We start from the raw sequence: 21,810 nt of genomic DNA, 5'->3' as shown, positions 1-21,810 counted from the left end.
TATGTTAGGCAACCATCATGACTAACTTGAATGAACATATCACACTGACTATCTTTCACTTACATTGTTATTGGTCCATTTCTAGTGGTTCTGCGCAGCTCAGTTACATTAGTTTCATGCTACTTTAACTACTTTGGCTCCATCAACAAAATCCTGGAATTTACAGTTTATTTTTGTTTTTAGGATTATGTGTAGAAAGTCACAAGAGCAAACAAAGAATACTGAGTGGTTCACCAAACTCCATATCTAAGATTTTCTATAGAAGGAGCCATAACAATTAAAGGGGTATGAAATTGATAAAACAGTTTAATGCAAACATTGTCTAGGTCTAAATCAAAATGCTGGATTTAACTTTAAAAGTTTTAAATGAGTTGGTTTCATGTAATTCACAGGAGCAGCTGCATTTGTTCAAAGCTCTCCATGCCCAGAGATTAGAATTTAAAATTAGTTAGGTTGATTGGCCTTAGTGCCAATGACTTCTCAGAATGTGACCGTAAGTGGAATTTCCTCTAAATGGGTGTGAAGTGACCCTTTTGTTCCTGGTTTGCAAAATTGCTTTGAAGACTTGTCTGTTCCAAATGGCTTTTCATATATGATAGGAGTAAATGGGATATATCTCTGATTCGCTACATTATTTCTGTAGTTGTGGGTGATTATTTCATGTTTGCTGTCTTATATTTTAAAGTGTTTTTGCTTTGTTTTTAATTTTTGCAGATTTCAAAGCTTTTAAAATTGTGACATTGCTTCACAGCTTTGAAAGACCCTTGTCTAAAAAGTTAGCCCAAAATGCTAGAAAGTGAGTGAGGAAAAATATCTCTAATTAGAATTCTATTAGACCTATTATTATCATATCAAACTCATTACTCTGTCATTACAGTGGACCGTTGGTGTTCACTAGAGTTTGGTTGCAGAACCTCTGTGGATACTAAAATGCGTGGATGTTCAAATCCCACTATATCAGGCATGGGCAAACTTCGGTCCTCCAGATGTTTTGGACTTCAACTCCCACAATTCCAACAGCCAGTAGGCTGTTAGGAATTGTGGTAGTTGGAGTCCAAAACACCTGAAGGACCGAAGTTTGCCCATGTCTGCACTATATGGGCAGTGGTGTAGGTAAATCATTCCATGTATAAAATAGTAAAACCAAGGTATGTGTTTGGGAACTTTTTTCAAGTTGTGGCTGGTTGAATCCACAGGTAAAGGATCCATGGATGTGGAGAGCCGACTGTATTCTGTATCTGCTCACTTTATTTGTTACTCATCATTTCACACTTGTCAGTTACTGTAATCTACTTATTTAGATATATGGTAAGACATTGGAAGTCTTCCACTTGGCTGGATTTTCAGTTCAGAGGATTCTTGGAACCCTTGGGTAGGGAGAAAGAACATACTGTGATCAAAGGTGAAAGTAAATCATGATTCAACCCACAATTATAAAATCGGGGTTAGTACAACATTAAGCTGGTCTGACTTGGCTGTTGCTGATAATTCTCTAAGCTGATTCATGAAGAAAAGGACATGGAGAAAGTTCTCCCAAGACTGTAATACTTTAGACAACTGAGTTGGGAAAATTTGCATGATCAATTTTCTGCCATGTTAAAATATTCCTGCACATGGAAACGTTGTATTTGAAACAACAGTTCTAGTATTTTATTGTCCATGACCAGAGTTTGAAGAAGTTACTGTTTTGAACTACAGATCACAGAATCCTCAGTGTGCACTGACTTTGGTGAGTGAAGAGATATGGAAACTGTTGTCCAAAATAATACAATTTTCAAGCCCTGTATTTGCTTTTATCACAGTGAGCTGTAGTGTCTCAGGTGGGGTTCAACTCTGATTGCTGTTCCCAAGTAAAATAGAGCCATTGGATAAATGGGATTTACCGCAATGTTACCTTGACTAACATACAGCATATGATTCAGTGAGTTTCCTCTAGTTGGGGACAGGATTTGGATTTAAGCTTAAATTGCCAGCTCAATTTATCTTGGGCATGTCTGAAATCTTTCACAGAATTTGGTTCTGTCCCATAGTCCCACATTGCATTGTTAAAATGGGTTACTGAGAAGGGCAGGGCAGGTGGAAGGAATTATTCTTGTTTGCCTTTTATTGAAAGCCAAGAAACATTTATTTATCTTGGGAAGCCAATCATATAATGCAAAGCTGTAGAAGGCAAAGACGGAAAGAACATGAGCACAGTTTTCGATGTTGATTTTTGTCTTAAGCATTTGGCGAAAGACTTTGGTTTGATCTTCAGGTAACCTGCAGGTCCAAATAGGACTTTTGTTTTCATGGTAAATAAAAGAAGATTAACATGACTTTTTTATAATGTCAAGTAATGTGTGGGCCATTCTAGGCACTGAATTTTTCCTATGCAGAAATACTTCACTTTAATGTCTGAACTGGGATACAATTCTGCCTGTATAACTGTCAGTTGTGCCCTACAAATTGTCCACATTTTACATGGAAAGAATAGCAAATGTAGGAAGGATTTGAGCACCACTTATAAATAGTGAACAAACAAATAAAAGTATTATTGAGATATTAGAAAATAGATAAATTAATGAGGATAACTGTTGTTAGCCACTAATCATGAGGGGATATTTTCCTTCAATACAAGGAAGACACTATGTTTCTATTGATCAATTATTTTTGAACATTAGTGAAAGGGCACCGTTACCTTCATGCCCTAATGGTGGGCTGCCAACAGAAATCAGATTGGCCACTATGGGAATAGAATGGGACTCTGGTGTGATTCAGCAGCAGTCTTTTTGTGTTTCTAAACTGTAAACAGGAAGATGAAAAAAAACAACTAGAACAGAATCCGAGGGAAATGTTGCCCTCCAGATATTGCTAGACTTCAGCATTGATTTTGCCTGACCATAGCCTCTTTTGACTGGGTCTGATGGAAACTGTACTCCAAAAACACCTTGTAGGTCATGCACTCTCTAACTTTGAGTTAGACCTATACATTGAACCCTTCCAGAGAATGAAAACTATAGATGTATCCATGACAAGTTTGGCAGCTGTTTACTTGGAAACTGTCATCATTCTCCATCCTCAGGGAACTTGCTTTCCTTAACTTTAGCTAACTTAGCAGAAAGGCAATGCCTTTTCCTTCAGAACTGTTTCAAGATCCCCATCCTCCTCCACATATTTGCCTACTATTGATTGTCAGCAACTAATGTGATGCTATTGTGTTAAGCATTTTGCTGCTCTTGCTCCAAACTATTGACTGCTATTGGAGAGTAGTTACTCAAGCCCCCTCTACACTGCCCTATATCCCAGGATCTGATCACAGATTATCTGCTTTGAACTGGATTATATGAGTCTACATTGCCAGATCCAATATTATCTGATTTGAATGGGATTATATGAATCTACATTGCCAGATAATCTGGGATCAGATTCTGGGATATAGGGCAGTTTAGATTCAGCCTGAGAACTCTTCCATCCTGCCCCTATATCCCAGAATCTAATCCCAAATTATCTGATTATCCCAAATTATTTGGCAGTGGAGCCTCATAATCCAGTTTAAATCGGATAATCAGTGTAGATCCAGTCAGTGTCAACATATCATGCCTCCCTCCCGATTTACCAAACATTACCAAACATTAAGGGTGTGATTCGTAGGAGGACCAGTAGCTGCTATGTGTTCTCTGTGAGTTGCAGTTATGCTTACTGAGTTGGAAACATTAATGTTAAAATATAGATATTAGTTTAAAAATTAATTGTAGCATTGATCATGTAAAAGAAAATTCTACAAACTAATTTGTTATGTGAGCCCACTCCATATCAAGTGGGACCCATATTTGTAGTTTCACTTATCCATGTGCAACAAAATATGTCCTTTAGGCATTTTGTAAGTCCTCCAGTACAACTCTATGGTATTCCTGGGCCAGAAGTCTTCCATTTCGATAGGGTTTGCTACTCTCTCCAGTTTGGGAATGTATCCCTCAATTAAAAAAAAAGCAACCAAAAATGACTAAAGTGGCCATACTCATAAATGAATTAAGGTATTATGAAACATTAATTATTATTCAAAACATTGGCTGATGTTTATTGGTTAAACTAGTAACTCTTAAGTTTGTTTTAAGGAATTATGAACTTGGCTAACAAACTTATTGGTAATAAATTATTTCCGAGCAAGCAAGTTGCAGATAAGAGAGACTATTTCGCAAGCTTCATTTGCAATAGACAGAAGGTTGCTTGCAGGCTACTTTTCTGAACACCATATTCAGGATAATAGCACCTAACTCAGATTCAGCCTAAGCAGAGATATAAGATTCATGTCGGAGGTACTGTAGGAACTGATGCCAAACAAAATAACATAAAATACTTTTCTCTTCACTTTCCAACTACGTAGGCAGATAATCACTCAAATGTTTAGCGGCAAGCAATGGGCCAGCTACAGTTACTCCATTAGAATTCACACATTGCAGCCAGGTCACACACTGCCAATGAAACTTAAATATTCATTCACTTTTTTGGTTAAATACAGGTTTCTCCTGGACCTAAAACAACTAGAGAGGGAAGGTGCTCCAAAGTTGCCTTCCCACAACCTCTAAGGCCTCTTCTACACTGCCATATAATCCAGATCATCAAAGCAGATAATCCACATTATCTCCTTTGAACTAGATTATGAGTTTACACTGCCATATAATCCAATTCAAAGCAGATACTCGATTTTATATGGCAGTGTAGAAGGGGCTTATGTCTTAAGTGGGTTGTTTAGAGCGAGAAAAATTGGGACCCTGAAAATCCACAGTGACCTATAGGCTGCATTTTCTGCATCTTTGATCTACCTGAACATTGAGAACATGGACAGTAAAAAAAAAAAGAGTCCCCTGACATGAACTCACTTTCATTTTAGCCAGATTTTACCAGTCACTCACAAGATTCATTAGAATGTTCCCTACAGTTATTAACTATAATTTTCTAAATGGTTTTCTGGATTTATTTGCATGAGAAAGAGGATGGGGATAAGATGAAACTGAATGTTTGCTCTTGGACTGCTAGAGTTATTCTGAAGTCCAGTCTTGACCACCTGCCTACTTTGCAGTGAATATGCCAGGCAGAAATTGCCTTTTAATAAGGACTGTGTTTGGCAGGGGCAGTCACAGAAATGTCAGATCCCATTACTTTCAACATCAGTGGTAAACATGCCTCAAGTAATTAAATTCAAACTTGACCTGCAACACATTGGAATACGTTCATTTGTACAGGAGAGATATGTATGTATGTCTGTCAGGGTATCGTTTTGTACTCCTTCTTCTTCCTTCCCTCCAAGGTAGAAATTAATAGAAAAAAAGTTCAGTAATTTCTACTCCTAGACAAGGCATCATTCATCTTCCTCATTTAGAGGCTGAGAAAGTTGTTTATATGGACTACGAGTTTCAGGCATTGAGGGTTGGTCATCAAAAACAAACTGCCATTCTCTATATATGATGAAAACATGAGACAAATGCTATTCAAACAAACCAACTAAGCCTATTCAGGTAGAACAAACAAAACAGCAAGGTATGATAGCTCAATATTTTGCATTTCAGGTGTGGACGTCTTCCAACAGGAGTGGCCTTTTTCATATACATCAGTCCAATTATTATACTGTCAGTCCCTAAAAAGGGAGAAAAGGAGAATAGGAAGATAAAACGACTCCTCAAACGTGGCACTTCCCCAATTGTAGTAGACATCCCACAACCAAAATACATGGCCTGACTGTCTCAGGATGATGGGAGTCTGACTCATTTGGATGGGGTCATGTCAGGAAATGGTGGCATAAAAAGGCCCAACTAGGAAAGAAATGTTTTGTTCCTGATTGCTGGAACCTACTGTGCTTCTCCTCCCCTTCAACAAATGGGAGTCGAGTCTCTCACGAATCCATACCCTGCACCAAACAATACTGTGTCCAGTGAACTGTGCTAGACAGATTGCCCTGAGGAAATGTTACTACATTTGTGTTTGGCTTTCATCCCAAAACAGCCCAAGAACAGGGATTGTGTTGTCTGAGCTCAACATGTAAATGTGTGTTTCACTAACACCCCCTTTCATGCAGTACAGGCCTTTATTTGGGATGTGGTGTTCAGCATGCAAAACCCAAGATACTTTCAATGAGCACACTGGTCCCAACACACTGTACTCTTTGCAAATATACCATTCAAAGGGTTCATCTGTTCTGTAGAAGTCATACCTTTTGGCTCCACTTTAACCCCCATGGCTGAATCCTGGGAGTTGTAGTTTTATGAGGTCTTTGACTTTTTCTGCCAAAGAGTGCTGGTGCATCACCAGCCTACAATGGCCTTGATTCTATATCATTCAGCCGTGATAGTTGAAAGTGACATCAAACCACATTAATTCTACAGTATAGATGCATCCAGAATTGCCTATCATTCCAGATGTTTACAAGTCTACTTTCCACCACCAACTCCTGCAGGAAGCATTAGTCACTGAAAAGAAAGATAGGAGTAGGTAGAGAAAGGCAGTCAGAGGCTCCTCCTTTACTGTTTGTAGTATTTTCACTATTTCTCAGTTTGCGGTGAAGTGTTTAGGATGTGAAACAAGCAGCTATATCAATGGTTTCTCCTGAGCCCCCTGCCATCCACTTTTCTTGAAGGACAGAGCTGTATGTTCCACACACACAAAATTGTTTTTGTAATTCAGATGGGAGATTATCAACAAATGCCAAGTGATGTAGTCTATATTTCAGAGGAAGGAACTGGCAAAACCACCTCTTGAGTATTCCTTGCCTAAGAAAACTCTAGAAAATTAATGGACTTTGCCATACATCGATAAGTGACTTGAGTGCTGGAATAGGTCTGTACACTCTAAATTGGTTTGCCATTCCAAGAAGTGTAGAGTATTATCTGGAATGGAGGAAGGCATCGCCTTGTCTTTCACTTTAGGCAGCAAAATGTCATGGGCTGGCCAAGTTACTTACTTTCTCTTTTCTAATTGGCATGCCACATTGGTATTAATCACCACCACCACCCGCCCCAATGCTTTGTTTTGCTAGGAGTGCACAGAATTGGAAGTCATAAGCCAATATCAGAAATTATATTTCCATAGCAAAATTTCTAACAGTGTATTTATCTACCCTGTAGAATTACAGCAGTTTGATACCACTTTAACTGACATGGTTCAATGCTATGGAATCCTGGGAGTTGTAATTTAGTGAGCCAACAGTAGCAGTTGGCAGAGAAGGCTACAGACCTTGTAAAATAGCAACTCGTGTGATTCAGTATCATTGAGTCATGACAGAGGTATGGTAAAACTGCTGTAACTCTGCAATGTAGGTGCAGAATTAAATTTCTGCAATGTAGGTGCATCCTAGGTGCAGAATTAAATTTTCTATGTTATGCTCTCCATTTACATTCATGACTTTATTATGTGTTCTAGAAAAAAATAGGGATGGAGGAAGTGAGAACATTCAGCATTGTTGTAATTGAAGTTCGATATTTCACAATTTTCATTCATCCAGCAGGAATGAGGAAGTAATTAGTTTGGTTTACATTAAAATGTGAACGTATCTAATACTTTTTAAGTCATTATGCAAACAGAAAAGTACTGTAGTTGTCTTTTGGCATTTCTATTTTTTTTAAATTTGTGACGCAGTTCTCCAGTTGTATAAAAAAGTATGCAAATATACATATGCAAAATGTGTATTGAGAGGAAGTGCACTCAAACCTGAATTAGTGAAGATAAAATTACGTAGTACATTATATTAAGTAAAGTCCCTTAAAACATACAGTAAAACTGTATAGAAAGGAATATATTAGGGTAAAGTGCACAAATATATACAACTGTTTAGACCAGTGCAGTTGAAAGAGATCAAAAGAAGCATTAGACTGGAATTTTAAAAACACCAAAGCAGCTACAATGGACAGATTCATCCAGTCATATCAGTCATCAGCTTTCAGCATAATAGCAAGTGGGCGCATGGCTGACTTGCTGGCGGTAATACTAGATTTGAAGCTGCTCCCAGTTTATGTGAGTGTGCCAGGATAGACTTGTCATCTCTACTAGGCTGTCGATGTGCTGTGATTTGAAAGCTGAGTAATAACTGCTTCAGATTTGAACTGAGACTACTACATTATTCACTTACAACAAAATGTCAGCACATTCCGATCTTTGATTATCCATGGACGTTAGTTCTGGCTCTCAGCTCTGTCGATCTGTCTGTCTGTGTATCTGTCTCAAAGTCTGGCCTGTCTCAGAGTCTGCTAGCTAATAGATTATGGGAATGGATGTCCCAAAAGTGATTTTCCCAAGCTCTGGAAGATCACCTGTATCAGGCTTTCAATACAAATGTGGACCATTTCTACCATGTTCTTATAAGTGTGTGTAGGTTGGGGAAAGTGTATCAATCAGGGGTGTGTTCTTCTGCCACCCCTCACAGCACGCATTTATCCCACATGAATATGAATGAATGGCTGAAAATGAGTTTTGCCATTTCAGTCTAGTCTGATCAGCTGCTATGAATTCCTTTGAATTCTTGATGGGCCAGAAGAGCATATTTGTGGATTAGTAGCTTTTACACAACAGGCAATATTCTCTTTCCCCACACCCATTGTGCTAGCCAGTGATAAGAGCTATAGTCCAGCTCCAGGTTGAGGAAAGCTGGTCTTACAGTTCTCTGCAGAGACTATGCCTTCTTCATCTATGTCCACCATAGCTCTTCTTTCCCCTATATTAGGGCTGCCCTCCACATAATGCAAGACTCCAGGTGCTTCCAGACTTTACAGAAATGCATGCCAAAGGTTTTTAAAACCTGTTTTGGTTCCCACCCCACCCCAAGAAAACTGGGCTTTCCCAGTGGGGTGTTTAGATGCCCTCCCAGTAATTACCCAGACACCCACCTCCCTTCAGTGTTGTCGATGCTAGCTAGAGCCAATGGTCCAACACTATTGTGAGGGTCACAAATCCACATTGCTCACCTGCCCCAGGCTCCATACTGCCCTAGGCGCCTTCACCTGTTATCAGAAATTAAACAATTCCCCCATCTTTGCCAGGGTACAGAAATCATTCTCCATAAGAGGCGATTCCTGACCTCCAACCTGCTTTTAGAAGATTGAAGTTCTGCTAGAAAGTTCTTTTTGGTGTGCTATTCGATCCCATTCAAGTTTATGTGTCTGCTGGCCTCAGCTTAGAAATCTGTTTTCTAGGTGAAGACCTAGTACTAAAATTACCTTTTTTCTTCCCCTAAAATTCAGTTTCAGGTGTGCACTTCCTCCTCCTCTCATCTTTTCAGCACTAGGCATTTGAAGAGCAATCATGATGTATGAGTTGCAACTTCACACCTCTGCAATTGAGAGAGCACCTAGGCATCTCTATCGTGATGTAAAAGATTAATGCGAGAGCCATTAAGGAAAAGGAAGAATGTAGTGAAGTTATTTTTTATTTGGAATTTGAGGATCTATACTTCAATAACAACTTTTCTGAGCGCTGGAAAGAAGACACAACCTAGAACATGGAAGTATTATGCTTGGACTACAGGTCATAGCATTCTCCTAGTTAGCATGCTCACTAAGGGTTCTGGGAGCTGCCATCTAGAAACCAACTCTTTTGATTCAGTGAGAGGATGTCAAGGCTTGCCTGGCTCCATGGCTCCCAGTCACTGGACAGCAAACAAATGGCAGCATTAACCTTCCTGTTCTGATGCATTTGTTCTCAATGACGCTTCTCTGCTCCAAGCACAGTGCAGTGGTGACTACCTCAGATTTCCTTGTATTTCTCTCTGTACTTAATTGGTATTCTTCTTTTTTTCAGGGTTGACAAATGTTCCTCAGGTACTTAAAATGGAGATTTCCTTCAAACCTTCTGATCCCAGTACATTCAAAAAGTTCACAGACCCTATTGATAGGTTTCTGGAGAAATACGACATGGAACAGCAGAAAGAGACTGATATGAGCTTTGAGAACTGTGATAGTGAGTAACTTGGATTTTGTTTGCATGTCATGTTCATTTGGGTTTTTTTAATCTATCTGAAGTGCTGTTGTTGAGCATCAGCTAGCAATAAATTTTTCCAGTCAAATTAGGAAGGAATCTTCTTTAAAAAAATTCTTCCCTACTCTCAAGAACTGTGAATATACCCTCCAAGATCTTAGAAAAGCTGTTTTTATTATAATTCCCACAAACTCACAGGTGCTCAACAGGTAATCCAAAAGAGTATCCCCCCCCCCCAAGATCTGCAGTCTCTCCTGTTTCAATAGCCCTATACCTGCTACAGCCACTATGCAAATAGCTTGAGATGACCTCATCAAACACACTGGATCTGTTTGGCTGCAGTTCAATGAACAGCTGGTTCATGTTGGCCCTTCCTACCAAAAGCAAGGGAAACATACTTCGACATTTCAACACCGTAGTTCACCCTTTTATACATAGATAGGGACAGCAGGGGGATCTTCTCTTTGTTCAACCGTACCCATATAATGTTTTTAAATCAGAAAGATGTCTTGCCATCCTACATGGTGTTGCAATTGGATCAAAATGGTCTTGCTAAGAGAATCTAGGTCCATGGCTTCTATCTAGTTAACCTATTTTTTCTGTTCTCTCACTTTCTAATTTTGTGCAGTGCCTTATGAGATGGTACTTCTAGTCATGGTGTGGTGATGACAAGTATAGGAACAATGAGCAGTAAGATCTTAGCTTGGTTCTTGATACACTAGTAGCCAAGGATCAATTATATCATTGCTAGTAGACAGTGTATTAGACAGATGGGAGACAGTGTGAGGGCCCTTTCCAGGTTTACCTCTCCCTCAGACAATCGTTGGGTTGGGGTAGTGGCGCTGCACTTCCTTGCTGTCTAACAGGTGTTGTTCAGTTTGAGAGGAACCATTGTACAAAGAGATACTAGATGCCTCCATGAACAATATTTGAAAAAGTAGCTGGCTAGCAAGGAATTGATAAAGTGCAGCTTGCAAGCAACATGTGCCCCTCAGAGGGTTTTTTGTTGCTTTTCGTAGGTGTCTGCAAGGTCTCCTCAATTTCCCCCCAATGCCCCCAAGCATTATGGAAGGGCAATTCCATAAACAGTATAAACTGTTTTAGGCCCATGGATTTCCTTTCCCCCGCCAACAAAAATAACACAAGAGTTGGGCTAAAAAAGTCATCCTTGATACCTTGTTGTCTGGTGCTTATGGGGCTTAATGTCCTTAAACAATTGAAGGACAGTACATTGCACACTCTTGGCGGGGAGGGGGGGGGTGTTAATTACTGAATCATTACCAAAAGGAATATGTACATGCAGTAAACACATAATAAAACTTATAAAACCATGAGAAGTTTTTAAAAAGGCATATATTTTAATATTTATCAAATGGCTTGCATTTTAATCTGAAGATTTTATGGTCTGTTGACTCTAAATAAAGATGATTGATGTAAGCACTCTTTCTCCTCTCTCTCCTTCTGTTTTACTTGCACCTCCAGTTGAACCTTCCACCTACAAAGACAGAGGTCCTTATGACGGTTCTCTAGGCAAAGTGTCATCTTGCAAGTTCCATCGCAACTGGCTCGGAAACTGCTCTGGATTAGAAGATAAAACATATGGTTACAAAGATGGCAAACCATGTGTGATCATTAAACTCAACCGAATTCAGGGCTTCAAACCTCAGGCAAGTTCTTTTCTATTGAGAAAGGGCTGAGGTAATGCTGGATTAGATAGAATGATCTCATAGGAAAAAAGGGTGCATATTGCAGTTTGAACTAGCTTACTTCAAGCCTAATGTATGTGTTCTTTGATAAGTTTGGTATATTTTGAGGAGATAAGGAGGCACCTCCAAATCATACCAGTAAAGCATATTGAAATATGTGGCTAGTTTGATCCCAATGCCAATATGACATTCATTCAGATGACAAAACTAGAAAGATATTGAGTTGGAACTAAACCAAGAGTGCACCTACACTGTAGAATTAATATAATTTGACGCAGCCTTAACTGCCATGGTACAATGCTATTTAATCCTGGTATCTGTAGTTTGGTGAAGCACCAACACTCTTTGGCTGAGAAAACCCATGTAAAACCACAAATCCCATGATTACATAGCATTGAACCATGGCACTTAAAATGATGTCAAACTGCATTAATTCTGCAGTATAGGTGCATCTTCAGTCTTGCTTGCAGCAGATCCACTAAATCAATGGGGCTGTATGGACACAGGTTTTATTGATTTCAAAGGATCTGCTGTAATTATGACAAAGTATAGATCCCAATTGTTTTTGGGATGAAGGCTCTTGTAATGTATTGGTTGTTCAACTTATTAAATACATTTCATTGTTATTAATAGCTTGCCTGCTCAACTTATGCAACGTTAGTGGACTCAAAGAAACAATAAAAAATTATATTTACCTAGCACCAAGTTTTATTTGCCATGTAAACCAAGGAAGTGGCTGTGTGCAAACCTGACTGACCGTGTGAAATAATGAAATTCCTCAGCATTTTCCAGTGGAGTTTTTTTTCACTCTCAGTCTGTGAATAGTAAAAGAATACCACATTTTTGGCCATGAAGAGCATATGTTTATGCTACTTAAATTGTGAATCTGACTACTACTTATCTAGTAGTCCTTTCCTCTCAGACAGGGAAGGAATTGTGCTCCCTTCTAGATATCGTTGAGCTATAACTTCTAGCATGTATTATCATTTGCTTTGCTGGACATGACTGCTGGGAGCTGCAATTCAACAACATCAGGAGGACTCCATGATTCCCATCTCTATCCTGTGGCAAATGGCATTTTAACTCAAGAATAGAAAACTAATATGGGAGGGGGCTCAATGAGTTGGATAACATTCATCCCATCTGTTTAAGCCATTTGTAATGTGTTTCTTTTCTTCTTAGCCTCTAAAAAATGACTCCCTCCCAGCTGAACTACAGGCAAAATATAATCCCAATATCATTCCTGTGCATTGCACTGCTAAGGTAAACTAATCAAGGTTATTATGATATTATGTTTTATCTGGGGTTGCCTGCAAAGACCATCCAGAAGCTGTGAAATACATTATGTTGCTGAATTGGGACCAAGCATATCACCTAGTGACTATTTCTAGACCCATGTGATGGTGCTGATTCTTACCATGGAAGTTCTTTATGGGTTGGGACCGGGGTACTTCAGAAATAGCTTATACAATTTGATCTTTCTGAGAAGTATTCCTTCTCATGCCTCCACCTTCAGAGGTGAGAGGAAGGTGGCAGAAGGGCCTTCTCAGTAGTAATATCTTCAGCTGTGGAGGATGGTCCTTGGAAGGCTTATCTGGTATCAACTGGATCATCTTTCAGGCACTAGGCAACCCCCTTATTTGATCTTGTTTCTCCAAGCTTTCTTTGCTTTTGCTATTTTTTTTACTTATTATTAATTTTGATGTTGTCATTCAAAACAAAACAATTGGATTCCTGTTTTCGTGTCCTAAAATTGCATTGGGAAAAGATCTTGTTTGCCATGTCATTGAAATCCTGTGTTCAAATACAGAAGCACCTAATACATATATTAGAACATTGTCTACTTCCAAAACTGCAGCTCCGAAAACTTCCCCAGCCAAGAGAACATATCCGAAAAAGAAGGCGGCCAAGATTCTGCATTGTCAGTTGTAACTATAACGGTGGAACTCCATTGTTACAGTTATGTCTGATGCTGCTACCCCAACCCCAGTCTTTCAAATTCCTCCATGTGCCAACATGATCCCCAAAACTTTCCTTCTCCTGGCAACACCCCAGCCACCAAAAGGTTTTCGCAGTACTGGAGATTAAGGCACTGGGAAATGACATCTGCAAAATTCTCCCAACCATGGGGTGCATTCAGAATAGACAGTTGGAAGAAACCTTTTGGGGTCTTGCCACAACTTCTTGTCTCAAAGCACTCTGTAATCTAGAGAGCACTTCTGATAACGTTTCCCAGCACACTGATTTGCATCACCTCAGTAACCTTTCATCTGGGGCACTGCCAAGCTGACAAAGTAGCTATTTGACTTTCAATAGTTAATGGCTGTAAATGTGAACTCACAGCAGTTACAGGATCTTAAGTCCAGCTTACAATCATGATCCTGCAACTACTGAAAAGGACACCAGGTATAATGTTCCAAGCTCTGATTTAATCAGTGGACTCATAAGGATATCTGCTACTTGCATCTTAAGTACTTACCTTTACAGAATTCAGGCCCAACTGAAAATAATGGGAATTGCTCAGTACAAATATTTGGTTGATGCCTCTTTTATTTGTTTTGCATGCATAATTCTTTTGGAATAGCCTCTTCTACCACCCTGTTATTTGACTTGCTTTGAATGAGTCCCTTGGCCCAGCAAAGCAATATCACTATCAGTATAAAGCAGCTGTTATTTGAGGCTCTACTTTCAGAAATAAACCCTAACTCCCAATAGAAAGAGCCCAAGTTTTTGTTTTGCTTTTTCCTGCTGGTTGATGAGACTTTGTATCAACTCCTATCATGGAAGAATGCCATTTACTGGAAGCCAGAGCAAGTTTTAAAAGCTTCCATACAATCTCTCTTTTTCATGTCCAATACGAATTGGTCTGAGATCATTAAATATACTCTGCTCATCTCTTCCATGATCACTACGGTTGTCCAAGAGCCATTTGGCTGGATATCCAGAAACAAAATGCTAGGTAGTTATTAAAAATCTGATCCATCATAGTTCTTGGTGTGGTTTTATTCTTAGGTCACACCACAGGTCCAGCTACCTGCTTCCCATCAATAACTGCAAAGTTGTTGAGGGTTTTTTTTTTGGTTTTTTTTTGAATTTTACAGGGAACCTAATTTGGAAAAGTTTTTTCAGCCTAAATCCAATTGTTAGTTCCAACTTTATACACTCACTGAATCCATAGAACAACTTACATAAAGATTGGCTAAAGTTTCCCTTGATTTAGTGTATGTAGTATTTGGGCTGAGTTGGACTTTGGGCTCTAACTACAGCTCCCAGAATCCTTGTTTTCAGTGTGGTTGGCTAACACTAGGGCTGTAGCCGAGGGTGTTGGTGGTGGGGGGTTTGGGGGGTTCAACCCCCCCACCACCAAATTTTTCAGGTTAAAAAACCTGGTTTACTCATGAATTTTAACTGATTAACCAAATCCCCATGAGTTTCCACTGAAGATTATCTGTCTTAAGCATCCAATGAAGTTTATCAATGGAGCCTGATTTCTAAATTATTTTGTGTTATGGAACTACTCACCATGATTCACTAAAAAAAAATCACACGCACACACACACACCCTTTCTGGCTATGGTCCTGGCTAGCATCCAGCCCCCTTTCTAGCCACCACCTATAGCTAGACTGGCAAGAGGATTCTGGAAGTTGTAGTCATGAAAATAACTTTTCTAAGCTCTTATAAGAAGGGCATAAAAAGAATTACATTTTTCCACTGTTTGTACAAACTCCTGGTATTAAGAGGCATAAACCATGGAAGCTTATTTTGTTATTGTAGCTAGTAGCTCTTGAGAGGCCTGTAGAATTTGAAATTACCAAATCCTCTTTTTGAAGTCAGTCACCCAAAACTACAAGACATGTTAACATTTGCCAAATGCGGGTATGTGGGGGGATCTCAAAACACTCCATTATACTGCATTAAAGCATCTTAAATGGTCATATTTGGAAATTTTTCTGGTCTCTAAGAAGAAACTCCTAGGCAATTTCAGTCTTTGGGCACATTGCTATTCCCAACTGACCCCACAGATGGAAGTTACTAAATTCTGCTATTAAACTGCAGTGCCAGTCAATGAGAAGTCCTATTTTCCGAATGTGAAGTTTGAGGAATAAACATAACAATAGAGCCCTAGAAAATGTAGTATATTGAGTGCAATATGATATTTGGAAGTGACCTCTCTCTCTCCTTCATTCCTTCAGAAAGAGGAAGATCTTGACAAAATTGGCCCTGTGGAATACTATGGCATGGCTGGTTATGGTGGCTTTCCTCTACAATACTACCCGTATTATGGCAAGATCCTCCAGCCCAAATACCTCCAGCCCCTTATAGCAGTGCAGTTTACCAACCTGACCTATGATGTGGAGCTGCGTATCGAGTGCAAGGCCTATGGTGAAAACATCCAATACAGCGACAAAGATCGTTTCCAGGGACGTTTTGATATGAAATTTGACATAAAAAGCAGCTGATTACAAGCAGTTTTTTCTCCCTTTTCCTCTTAGCCATTTAAAAAGTATAAAAAAAGACAAAAACCTACTAGTCTTGAACAAAACTGTCATACGTATGGGACCTACACGTAATCTATATGCTTTACACTAGCTTTCTGCATTTAACTAGGTTAGAATGTAAACTTAAAAGTGTAGCAATAGCGACAAAGATATTTATTCTACTGTAAATGATGAAAAACAGAATTGAGCCTTGGGACATGCCCATTTCTACTGTAAAGTATGATTCCATAACTGACTTGTAGTAAGCAGTGTTTCTGCCCCCCTAAGTATTGCTGCCTTGTGAATTTTATTTAGTGTACAGTACTATAGGTGCATTACTCTGGTCATTTTTCAAGCCATGTATTATTGTACCTGTTTTCTACTTTCTGTGAGCAAAGATTTGCTGTCCAAGGTGTAAATACTCAGTGGGACTAAAACTGGCATGGTACTTTTAATTTTTTATTTTTAGTTCATTTTCAAAAGCTAAAGGCCCACCTGTGAGATTATTCAGCAGCACTCCATAAAGCCTTTTGTTTTCTGTAGTCTTAGGACTTTATTTCGTGTGGTGGCAGGGAAAATTACCTTGACTTTGAAACAAAGCTAAGGAGAATAGGTGACTGTGTACTGTGCTTCGTAGCGAATGGTGTCTTTCTCTCTCCATCCCCCTCCTCCTTCAGTATGTTTTGAAGCTGTGTGAGAGTCCTGAGTCAGCCCACCACTTTCATCAGTGATGGGTGAATATTTTGCCTTGTATATTTTCTTCTTCTTTTCCTGCTAGAGGCATCATGACGCTGTGGTGCTGTCTTTATTGAATGTTTTAACCATTTTCATGGTGGAAGAATTTTATATTTATGCAGTTGTACAATTTTATTTTTTCTGCAAGAAAAAAGTGTAATGTATAAAAATAAACCAAAGCCACATGTTTGAAAATAAATCTTTATTTTGAACTTTATGAGAAGCAATGCAGTTACCCATCAACTGGTGTTAAATGTTGTCTAAAGTGCAAACTCTATGTTCTAACATATGTAATAGCCAGGAGTACAGTGCTCTTGTTGATCTTGTATTTCAGTCAGGTTAAAAACATTGGACAATAAATGAATAAACACACATCTCCCATCCTGTGGCTTCTCTTTTGAAAGCAGCTTATGCCCTGTCTTGCAGTATTCAATTCGTTGGTTACTTGTCCAAGATGTTAAAAAAATATTGGACCTGAAAAAAGCAAAAGAAAACCACCTTTTACATTACAGGAAATTACTTCGATAGTGGACATGGTAGAACCACAATTTTTAAAAACAGTTTAAATATTTCCCTAATGCTCCATGCTCACAGTTCTGAAGCCAGATCAAACATGGCCCGTGGCAAATCATCAACTTCAGAACACACAATAGTGTTTCTTCTGCTCGCTGTATGCCTCCAATATTTTTCATGAAGTCATGGAATAAGTGCTGATTTTATAGTAGTGATATGTGAACTTTCTCTGAGCTTCCCAGATAGTTTCTCCAATCTAATATTCTGAGAAAATCTAGAAAAAATCAAGTTGATATTATTCATTCTCTAAGAAAGCTTAGAATATTGGAGTTCCCTATCTGCCCTTCCACCTGCTTCCTTTCCAAATCTACCTTTGCAAAGGGCAGCTCGGAAGTATGTGGAAACCTGTGATTGACAATGCTGAAAAGTTGGTAAACTTCCTTGAAGCATGTGAGGAGTGCCTGATACTGCTAGAACACATAGATTCTGTTTCCTCTGATGGCAGATACCTCTTAAGTGTGCTGAAAGACAGGACTTATCAAATGCATCACTACTTGGCTTCTTTGTAAACCAATTCCTGTCCTTTTTCAAGTTTAGTTTAATGCGAGGAGGAAGAAGAATTAGGTAACAATGAACCTATTGTGAGTTCTAGCTGAACATTAATGAGCTTGTAGTTTTAATTTGTAAGTGGTACAGCTAGGAAGATAAATTCTGAATTTGACCCTCGGAAATAATACAACGTTGCAGATGATAGCCTTAGGCCCAGCCACATCTTCGTACAGCATTTGTAATTCAACATAGGACTCTCCAGTTCCCATTTTTATGTGAAGATTCAGGAAAAAAAACCTTAAAGGGTAAATCAAGCTCACATGGCAAGCATTAGCTAAGCATTTAATAGCTAAGAAAGAAGGGGAACATTTCCTGCTGTTACTGTGCTCAAGGTTCAGGCTTTACCTTCTGTAGAAATGGTATGGGGATTGTGATTCAAACTACTCAAATTCTTGATTTATTGTTATTATTTCTACATCCAAAAGGAAGTGTATAAGGGTATACCTATGATCCAGGCTGCAGTTCAGACTTGTCTTAAGTTTGAAGATAATTCCATGAAATTACAGGTATAATTAATTTCTCATGTAATTACTTTCTAGTTCACAAGATATTCTGACAATAGCCAGGTATGATTTATGTGTTGCTTTAGCTCCTCTGAAAAAAACGAAGTGAGTGCACACAAATTCCTAATACCTAGGGCTGGTTGCAGAGAGGTCATGATATTCTTCAATCTGCAGTACAGATTACATACCTCCCACCAACAGAACTCCTCTGGAAAAGGAGGTGTGTTTTGGCTAGGATCCAAACATTGTATTCAATCCCTTTAGCTGATATTTTTATTGCACTGTAAAGTCCATCAGAAATACTGCAAATCATCGAAGTCTAGAACAAGTTTTAGATAAAGGAAAAAAGATGTGCTCTTCATGTATTCTTCTCATGTGCAATTACAGGAAACAGCTGTTTCTACTTTTGAAAAAAAGATACACAGAAGACAGTGAGGACAGATTCCTTTCAGGCTGGACTTTCAAATGAGTCTTAATGCAAGTGCCTATTTAAAAATATAGCAGCAATTATTAAGACTGTATTCTGCCCTTCCTCCAAAAAAACATGGAGTAGTATGCCTAGGCCTCACGGACTGTCTTCCTTCTATCCAAGCTGAGATCAGGCCAAGAGATGGAACCTCTAAATCAGGCCTGCACAACTTGAAGCCCTCCAGGTGTCTGGGACGCCAACTCCCTAAAGACCTAGCCAGCTTGTCCAATAGTAAGAATACTGGGAGCTGAAGTCCAAAATATCTGGAGGGTTATAGGTTGTGCCCGCCTGCTCTAAAGTGTCTCAATTTGAAACTGGCCAATATGTATCACTGGCTGAGGAAGGCCTTTTCCCCCCACAGCAAGCAGGATTTGGTCTTGTAATTTCTCTCATGTGGATCAGAAAATCCTGTCCTCAATTGAACCACTCGAACAGCAGATACAGTTTGAAACTAGATCCACTGTAGATTTTGTACAAAGTCTAGGCTGTATATAAGAGCCAGTGTGGTGTAGGGGTTTGTGCATTGGACAACAACTCGAGACCAGAGTTGAATCCATTCTCAGCCACTGAATCACATTTTCTCAGCCTCAGAGGAAGGCAAATGCAAAAGCACTCCAAATAAATCTTGATAAGGAAATCATAGGGTCCCCATAAGTCAGAAATTATTTGAATGCATACAACAACAACAACAACAACAACAACAACAAGGCAGTGGAACCAAATAGATAACCATAGTGGCTAGCCATAATCATCCTTGTCCCACGTCATGCTGGCTGGGGCTGATAAGAGTCGGAACAAAAGAACATTTCAAGAGACAAGAGTTAGCAATTTCCTGCCTTTTAATAAATAGCACTTGTCAGGCACAGTATAACAATTAGTAATTTTCAAAGATCAGGATCTGAAGTTAGTTTTGCAATCAAAGAAACTCAACTTAGGAAATTCCACAGAACGTCGTTCCCACTATGCATTAGGCACCTTACACAACCAGTTTCTTCCAAATATTTGTAGCAGAGATAAGAAGCATTTGCTTCCTGCTCTCCATATATATACAGAAATTAACAATTTCCCCTCACATCTTCATCTCACTTAGAAGAATACTTAAGTTGCTTGACTGGCAATGTACTTGTGACCTTTCCATACTTTCTACTTTCAGGCGAGTTCACATACTTCTTGTGCAATTCATAATAAAACCTTTTACTAAAATCTGTACATACCAGAAGTACAAGTAATGATCCTCTGAACATCGTGTGCCTTGCGAGAGGTCAGATGTAAGACTCAAAGGACAGGCCAGCACTTTAGGCAAGTGAAATCCTGGAAATACTGAGGAGCAATCCTGACCCAACTGGTGAAATTTCACTATTAGAATCATAGAATCATAGAATAGTAGAGTTGGAAGAGACCTCATGGGCCATCCAGTCCAACCCCCTGCCAAGAAGCAGGAAATCGCATTCAAAGCACCCCCGACAGATGGCCATCCAGCCTCTGCTTAAAAGCCTCCAAGGAAGGAGCCCCCACCACAGCCTGGGGGAGAGAGTTCCACTGTCGAACAGCCCTCACAGTGAGGAAGTTCTTCCTGATGTTCAGGTGGAATCTCCTTTCCTGTAGTTTGAAGCCATTGTTCCGTGTCCTAGTCTGCAGGGCAGCAGAAAACAAGCTTGCTCCCTCCTCCCTATGGCTTCCCTTCACGTATTTGTACATGGCTATCATGTCTCCTCTCAGCCTTCTCTTCTGCAGGCTAAACATGCCAAGCTCTTTAAGCCGCTCCTCATAGGGCTTGTTCTCCAGACCCTTAATCATTTTAGTCGCCCTCCTCTGGACGCTTTCCAGCTTGTCAACATCTCCCTTCAACTGTGGTGCCCAGAATTGGACGCAGTATTCCAGGTGTGGTCTGACCAAGGCAGAATAGAGGGGGAGCAGGACTTCCCTGGATCTAGACGCTATTCCCCTATTGATGCAGGCCAGAATCCCGTTGGCTTTTTTAGCTGCTGCATCACATTGTTGGCTCATGTTTAACTTGTTGTCCACGAGGACTCCAAGGTCTTTTTCGCACACACTGCTGTCAAGCCAGGCGTCCCCCATTCTGTATCTTTGATTTCCATTTTTTCTGCCAAAATGAAGTATCTTGCATTTGTCCCTGTTGAACTTCATTTTGTTAGTTTCGGCCCATCTCTCTAGTCTGTCAAGATCGTTTTGAATTCTGCTCCTGTCTTCTGGAGTGTTAGCTATCCCTCCCAGTTTTGTGTCATCTGCAAACTTGATGATCGTGCCTTCTAACCCTTCGTCTAAGTCGTTAATAAAGATGTTGAACAGAACCGGGCCCAGGACGGAGCCCTGCGGCACTCCACTTGTCACTTCTTTCCATGATGAAGATGACGCATTAGTGAGCACCCTTTGGGTTCGTTCGCTTAGCCAATTGCAGATCCACCTAACCGTAGTTTTGTCTAGCCCACATTTTACTAGTTTATTTGCCAGAAGGTCGTGGGGGACTTTGTCGAAGGCCTTACTGAAATCCAGGTAGGCTACATCCACAGCATTCCCTGTATCGACCCAACTCGTAACTCTATCGAAAAAAGAGATCAGATTAGTCTGGCATGACTTGTTTTTGGTAAATCCGTGTTGACTATTAGCAATGACCGCATTTGTTTCTAAGTGTTCGCAGACCACTTCCTTGATGATCTTTTCCAGAATCTTGCCTGGTATCGATGTGAGGCTGACCGGACGGTAATTGTTTGGGTCGTTCTTTTTTCCCTTCTTGAAGATAGGGACCACATTCGCCCTCCTCCAATCTGCTGGGACTTCTCCCGTTCTCCAAGAACTCTCAAAGATAATTGCTAGTGGTTCTGAAATAACTTCCGCT

General features: G+C 39.7%; 2 protein-coding genes across 2 annotated transcripts in view; one reads left to right on the top strand and one right to left on the bottom strand.

Moving 5' to 3' along the window:
- Positions 1-17,233, top strand: part of atp1b1 (ATPase Na+/K+ transporting subunit beta 1) — a 31,184-nt gene extending 13,951 nt beyond the window's left edge. Inside the window, exons 3-6 of the mRNA XM_003219235.3 lie at positions 9,763-9,921; positions 11,422-11,606; positions 12,828-12,908; positions 15,840-17,233. Of these exons, the coding sequence (XP_003219283.1) occupies positions 9,763-9,921; positions 11,422-11,606; positions 12,828-12,908; positions 15,840-16,106 (692 nt within the window). The 3' untranslated portion in view covers positions 16,107-17,233. The remainder of the gene's footprint in view (positions 1-9,762; positions 9,922-11,421; positions 11,607-12,827; positions 12,909-15,839) is intronic.
- nme7 (NME/NM23 family member 7) overlaps positions 17,047-21,810 on the bottom strand; it is a 116,092-nt gene continuing 111,328 nt past the window's right edge. Inside the window, exon 12 of the mRNA XM_062974785.1 lies at positions 17,047-17,333. Within this exon, the coding sequence (XP_062830855.1) occupies positions 17,301-17,333 (33 nt within the window). The 3' untranslated portion in view covers positions 17,047-17,300. The remainder of the gene's footprint in view (positions 17,334-21,810) is intronic.

The sequence above is a fragment of the Anolis carolinensis genome, chromosome 3 (genome assembly GCF_035594765.1).
Source record: "Anolis carolinensis isolate JA03-04 chromosome 3, rAnoCar3.1.pri, whole genome shotgun sequence".
Classification (NCBI taxonomy): domain Eukaryota; kingdom Metazoa; phylum Chordata; class Lepidosauria; order Squamata; family Dactyloidae; genus Anolis; species Anolis carolinensis.
Note: the sequence above shows the minus strand (reverse complement) of the source record. Positions and strands in the feature narration are given on the sequence as shown.